The sequence below is a fragment of the Nicotiana sylvestris genome, chromosome 11, assembly GCF_000393655.2.
Source record: "Nicotiana sylvestris chromosome 11, ASM39365v2, whole genome shotgun sequence".
Classification (NCBI taxonomy): domain Eukaryota; kingdom Viridiplantae; phylum Streptophyta; class Magnoliopsida; order Solanales; family Solanaceae; genus Nicotiana; species Nicotiana sylvestris.
This window is the reverse complement of record NC_091067.1, coordinates 18,849,436-18,856,378: the sequence shown is the minus strand read 5'-3', so window position 1 is coordinate 18,856,378 and position 6,943 is coordinate 18,849,436. Positions and strand designations below refer to the sequence as shown.

At 43.2% G+C, this 6,943-nt stretch overlaps 1 protein-coding gene across 1 annotated transcript; it reads left to right on the top strand.

Moving 5' to 3' along the window:
• Window positions 1-206: 206 nt before the first annotated feature.
• Window positions 207-6,585, top strand: LOC138880780 (uncharacterized). The gene is made up of 4 exons (XM_070160956.1): window positions 207-938; window positions 1,104-1,328; window positions 4,169-4,427; window positions 6,530-6,585. Exons 1-4 carry the CDS (start codon window positions 207-209, stop codon window positions 6,583-6,585), a joined length of 1,272 nt encoding a protein of 423 aa, XP_070017057.1.
• Window positions 6,586-6,943: the final 358 nt, after the last annotated feature.

The following is a 6,943-nucleotide window of genomic DNA, read 5'->3' as shown; positions in this document are numbered from 1 at the left end:
CTCAAGGCAATTGGGGCAATCAACAACAAAACAATGGTAATTGGGGGAACAACAACCAAAACAACAACTGGGACAATCAGAATAACAATCAGAGCAACTAGGGGAATTGGAATGGTAATAACAACAATTGGGGTGGCAATAACAATCAAGGTGGATGGAACAACGGAAACCAAATAAATTGGGGGCAAGGCTTTCAAAGACCCCCAATGTACCAACAACTGAACAATCCACCCCCATTTCCATCCCAAAGTCCTAGTTCTTCTAGCAATGATATTGGTAGAATTGAAATGATGTTCGAACAGATGATGAAGAAGAATGCGGACTTGGATGCTCAGTTGGTTTCCCACAATACCTCTATCAGAAACTTGGAGGTGCAGTTAGGCCAAATCTCACAATCTTTAAATATTCTCCCTAAGGGTGCTCAACTAAGTGATACAGTAGTGAACCCGAAGAGTGGGAACAACCATGTTATAGTTGTTACAACAAGAAGTGGGAGAGGCGGTGATGTGAATGCCTCCAAACAAAAGCAAATCTTGGATGATGATGTTGAGTTGCAAGAAGATGAAGTCCCTTTGGTAGTTGAAGATACGGTTGATAAAAATGTGAACAAAGAAGTGAGTATTGATATTCAAGATATTGAGGTGGAAACTCAAAATGATGTGAATCCGTCTAGGGAACACATAATAGACATGCCGGAGCCGGCTGTGCCAAAAGCCAAGGCTCCTTTGCCAAGGTCACCTCCACCTTATTCTCAAAGGCTCGCGAAGACAAAAAGTGAGAATCAGTTTAAAAAGTTCATTGACATGATAAAGAGCTTGTCCATTAATATGCCTTTGGTGGAGGATCTTGAACAAATGTTGGGTTATGCAAAATTTATGAAAGACTTGGTCACAAAGAAGTGTTTTATAGATTGTGAAACTATAAAGATGACTCACCAAGTTAGTGTTATAATGCATTCAATGGCCCCGAAGCTTGAAGATCCCGGTGCTTTCACCATTCCTTGCACCATTGGGAGTGGGGGTTTTGCTAAAGCTCTATGTGATTTGGGGGCTAGTATCAATTTGATGCCCTATTCTGTTTTCAAGACTTTGGGTATCGGGCAGCCAAGGCTGACTTCTATGAGATTACAAATGGAAGATAGAACAATGAAGAGACCATTGGGTATTATTGATGATGTGCTTGTCCGGGTGGACAAATTTATCTTGTCAGCTGACTTTGCGATCTTGGACTGCAAGCTGGACTATGACGTTCCTATCATATTAGGAAGCCCTTTCCTAGCTACGGGGAAGGCATTGGTTGATGTGGAAGCAGGGGAATTCACCTTTCGGGTGGGTGATGAAAAGGTGGTCTTTCATGTGTGCAAATCAATAAAGCAGCCTAACAGTACCGAGGTGTGCTCTTTTGTTGACCTCGTCACGGCAGTGATAATTGATGACACTAGTGCAATGATCAATTTGGAGGCCGTACTATTGAATCGTGATGTCAATAAGGATGCAAGCCAGGTGGAGTGTGTGAATGTTTTACATAGAATGCGCTCTAATTCTTATGAGCCTAGGAAATTATCTTTGGACCTCCAGAATAGAAAGACTCCACCAACAAAACCTTCAATTGAGGAGCCTCCAGTGTTGGAGTTGAAACCACTGCCTCCACACCTCAGGTATGAGTTCTTAGGCTCAAATTCTACTTTGCCAGTTATTCTTTCTTCTTGTCTTACCAACCTGCAGGTTGATGCCACATTGGCGGTGCTTCAAAAGCGGAAAAAGGCAATTGGATAGACTTTAGCTGATATTCGGGGGATAAGCCCCGCATTTTGTATGCACAAGATTATTCTGGAAGATGATGCAAAGCCTTCCTTGGAGTATCAAAGGAGGTTGAATGAGGCAATACAAGAAGTTGTGAAAAAGGAGGTGATCAAGTGGTTGGATGCCAGGGTTGTGTACCCCATCTCTGATAGCTCTTGGATTTCACCGGTGCAATGTATACCAAAGAAGGGTGGCATGACCGTGGTTACAAATTCACAAAATGAGTTGATTCCTACAAGAACTGTTATCGGTTGGAGGGTATGCATGGATTACCGCAAGTTGAACAAAGTGACCCGCAAGGATCATTTTCCTTTGCCTTTTCTTGATCAGATGTTAGATCGACTTGCTGGGCATGCCTTCTACTGTTTCTTGGATGGGTATTCTAGGTACAACCAAATCTTGATTGCTCCAGAAGATCAGGAGAAGACCACATTCATTTGTTCATATGGCACTTTTGCCTTCTCTAGGATGCCTTTTGGGTTGTGTAATGCACCGGCTACATTTCAGCGGTGTATGATGGCCATTTTCACCAATATGGTGGAAGACATTTTGGAGGTGTTCATGGATGACCTTAGTGTTGTGGGGGATTCATTTGATGGGTGCTTGAAGAATCTTGATAGAGTTTTGGCTCGTTGTGAAGAAACCAATCTTGCCCTCAATTGGGAGAAATGCCACTTTATGGTGGAATAAGGAATTGTTCTTGGGCATAAGATTTCGAAACATGGCATTGAGGTGGATAAATCAAAGATCGAAGTGATTTCAAGGCTCCCTCCCCCTACATCTGTCAAGGGAGTTAGAAGTTTTCTTGGGCATGCGGGGTTGTACTGGAGATTTATCAAAGACTTTTCGAAAGTAGTGAATCCATTGTGCAAGTTGTTGGAAAAAGATGCTAAGTTCGTGTTTGATGAAAAATGTATGCAAGCCTTTGAACTTCTCAAGCATAAGTTGACTACCACTCCTATCATTACCACGCCTAATTGGAGCTTACCCTTTGAGCTCATGTGTGATGCGAGCGATGTTGCGGTTGGGGTGGTTTTGTGTCAAAGAGTGAACAAAATATTTTATCCGGTGTACTATGCGAGTAAGACAATGAATGATGGTCAAATGAACTACACGATAACCGAGAAAGAACTTTTGGCTATTGTGTTCGCAATGGAAAATTTTCGGCCGTATCTTATGGGTGCTAAGGTTATTATTCATACTGACCATGCCGCACTCCGGTACTTGATGACAAAGAAGGATTCCAAAGCTAGATTGATGCGATGGGTCTTGTTGCTTCAAGAGTTTGATTTGGAGATTGTGGACCGGAAGGGTAGTGATAACCAAGTGGTGGACCACTTGTCCCGCTTGGAGGAGGAAGGAAGGCCTCGTGACGGCCTAGAGATCAATGATTCATTTCCCGACGAACAATTTCTTTCGGTGTCGATGAATGATATGCCATAGTTTGACAATGTTTCTAATTTCCTTGTGACTGGTATAATCCTTTGTGAGCTCTCTTCTAACCAAAGGAAGAAGCTTAAGCGGGATAGTTTGGATTTCTATTGGGATGAGCCGTACTTGTTCAATATTTGCACGGATGGGGTGATCCGAAGGTGTGTCTCGGAGGAAGAGCAATTGAGTATCTTGGAGGCTTGTCATTCCTCTCCCTATGGTGGCCATCATGGCGGGGCGAGGACGGTTTCCAAAGTTCTTAGTTGTGGGTTTTATTGGCCAACTTTGTACAAAGATGCAAGTGAACTTGTGAAGAGGTGTGATGAATGTCAAAGAGTGGGTGGAATTTCGAAGAAAGATGAGATGCCTCTCAATACCATCCTTGAGGTTGATATTTTTGATGTGTGGGGCATTGATTTCATGGGCCCATTTGTTAGCTCTTGTGGGAACACTTACATTCTTGTGGCGGTTGACTACGTTTCAAAGTGGGTTGAAGCTGTGGCTTTGCCCAACAATGAGGCCTAGAGTGTTGTTGCATTTCTCAAGAAAAGCATTTTTACAAGGTTTGGTACTCCGCGTGCAATCATAAGTGATGTGGGGGTCTTATTTTTACAATAGAGCTTTCGACACTTTGCTTTCAAAGTATGGTGTCAATCACAAAGTTTCTACTCCCTATCATCCTCAAGCAAGTGGTCAAGTTGAAGTCTTCAACAGGGAAATCAAAAGCATATTGTCAAAAACGGTCAATACAAATAGGATCGATTGGTCAAAGAAGTTGGATGACTCTCTATGGGCTTATAGGACTGCTTACAAAACTCCGATTAGTATGTCTCCATATCGGTTGGTATTTGGGAAAGCTTGCCATCTACCGGTCGAGTTAGAGCACAAGTCCATGTGGGCTTTGAGGAAGTTAAATCTTAAGTGGGATGTTGCAGCCAATCTTCGTGTGGAGCAGCTTAATGAACTTGATAAATTCTGATTCCATGCCTACTCGTTCATTTTTATACAAGGACAAGATGAAGTACCTTCATGATAAATATGCTCGTGGAAAGGAGTTCAAAGTACGCGATTTGGTTCTCTTTTTCAACTCTCGGTTACGTCTGTTTCCTGGAAAGATCAAGTCAAAATGGAGTGGACCTTTTGAAGTGATGTGTGTAACCCCGTTTGGTGCTCTTGATTTAAAGAACAAAAATGGTGAAGTTTTTAGAGTGAATGGGCATAGGGTCAAGCACTACTTGGGAAAAATTGATAACAGCCACGTGGTGGCCCTTCTTCATTTCAAATGATGTGATGGTAACATACGTCGTGCCGCGACGTTAAATCAGGCGCTTCTTGGGAGGCAACCCATTTGTTTTTCTTCTTGTTTTTATTTGATTTTCATTATAGTGTAGGATTGATTTTTGGGCTAACTAGTTGTGCGATGTTACAGGATTGTGTGGATGCAGTGCAGGACATAGTGGAAAAATAAGTGTTCAGGTCTTTGAAGTTGTGATACGGCCACACTACATTTAGTGCGGACAGTACTGGTGAAGGAGGAAATGTCCAACTCTCTGAAGATTGCCACCGTAGCCGCAGTACATTTTGTGCGGTCCGCGGTGGACCACTGCGGCCGCATGTCATTTTGTGCGGACCGCATTGGGTTGCCTGTGTAAAACTTGAAAAGGCTATGTAGTGCATACCGCGGTCTATTTTGTGCGGTTCGCACTGGGGTAGGTAAGCTGGGCTGCAGGACTTTTTCTATAAATAGTACCTGAGGCCCAGCATTTACACTTTTCGAACCTTTGATTCTCTAAACCCTTAAATCACTGTTCATCAACCCCTTTTGCTTGTAATTAATTGTTCGGAACTAATTGTCATCTTTTCATCTCACATTTGGTAAATCTACTTCTTTTTAATTGCTTTAATTTCGTTATTTTCTTTTCCTTTTTTGTTTTACTTGTCTATTACTCTTTTATTCCTTTAGTTTCTTCCATTGGCTAGGTTAGGATAGTTAATCTTTTGATTAGAATAGACTTAGATAGTTAAATACACTGGGCAAACATGTAGGGACACTACTTAGGTGAAAAGTTAAGCTTAGAATCAAATTATTATGAACCCTAACTTAGTGCCACAGCTGGGCACTCAATGCGGACCGCGGTCAATTCTGTGCGGTCCGCGGTGCTTGTGTGCAGTCTACAGTATAATTTTGTGTGGACCGCATTGATGAAAGTCCTGAAAGCTGAACTTTGGGGACTTTGGCCGCACTACATTTTGTGTGGACCACAGTAGTCCTTGTACGGTCGCACTACCTTTTGTGCGGTCCGCACTTTCTGGATACACAGAGTGGGTAATCTGAACCCCACCTCTGTGCGGATCGCATGGCCATTATGTACATTCCACAATGACCCCTGTGCGACCGTACACTATTTTGTGCGGTCTGCACTACATGATTTCTGCAATAGTCTGCAACACTGCTTTCAACTGTCTACTAATACTAACAAACTCATTTGATTTTGTTTGAAGACTATGGTGAAACAACGAGGTAAAATCTCTAAACAACCAGGTAGAGGAGAATCCTCCCGGGGAGGGAAACAGAAAATGGTAAGATTGACTGTTCAAGCCCGGCAAAACATAAAAAAACATGAGGAAGATGATTAAAGTTGTTGATAGGTCCATTGACATATATAGGAGTGAGTACGAGCCCTCCCGGGAGATGTCTTCAGACTCAATCCCAGAATACATCCCTGACTGGCCGGAGTGAAACATACTAAGAGACACTCCTCCCACTTCCCCCACTGCCCAAGTGTCAGTAAATGTGTCTTCTGCGTCGTCTGAGGGCTTAGCTGAAGGTGGTGGGGATGACTACTCCACCTCTCCCACAACTTCATTATCTGGAAAGGGTGTAGTAGGTGATGAGAAGGAAGTAGGAGAATAAGAAGTAGTTGGAGAAGGGGGTGAACCTCAGATGGGGGGTATTGCTAGAACTAGGAAACCGGAGGTGTGACAAGACCAGTTTGTTAGTGAGGTAGCGTATCACAAATTCAGGGAATGGTGGCTGGTGAGGAAATTAATCCCCGGGCGGAGTTTTGTTGATAGAGATCTACTGCCTCACAACCCCAATGTGAGGAAGCAATTTAGGGAGAGAATTAACTTGGAGTACTTTCTGGGTGAATGTGTAGATGCCAACGAGCAATTAGTCAAGGAATTCTACACCAATGTTGCCCACATCAAAAAGGGCACAAAAGCAACCAAGGTGCAAAATTAAAAGGTGCTGATTGATGGAAAAACAATAAATGACTACCTTGGCTTTGATGCAGAGGATGAGTCACTATTAATGGCAAAGATGGAAATGGGCGAGGAAGTCCGTCCCTAGCTGGCACAGTATCTAGCAATCACAGGTACCACCCCCTACTAGTTGACTGCGGGCATCAAGATTCTGAGACATAGTTTGAACTTCGAGGCAAGGGACTGGGAAACATTTGTATGTAGCATGTTGGACCCCACGACTCATGACAACTCCCTCCCTCTTCAACGGGCAGTTTTGGTGGCTTCGATCATGGCGGGGTACCCAATTAATGTGGGAAATGTTATGTCTAGGATAATCACAATAGTGGGCAGTGAGCATGACAGAAACTACCATTTCCCCAGTTTTCTGACTATGTACTTCCGAGACCTAAAAGTTGAAAAGAGGTCATTCGACATCAAGGTCAAAGTGAAGGCCCCATTTTCTT

Bases quoted from the DNA above. Each gene is read 5' to 3' on its own strand.
- LOC138880780 (XM_070160956.1), top strand. From the start codon at position 207: ATGTACCAACAACTGAACAATCCACCCCCATTTCCATCCCAAAGTCCT. The intron at 939-1,103 runs GTTAGTGTTATA...GGTATCGGGCAG, and splicing joins CTATAAAGATGACTCACCAA to CCAAGGCTGACTTCTATGAG. The intron at 4,428-6,529 runs GTGAAGTTTTTA...GCTTTGATGCAG, and splicing joins TGATTTAAAGAACAAAAATG to AGGATGAGTCACTATTAATG.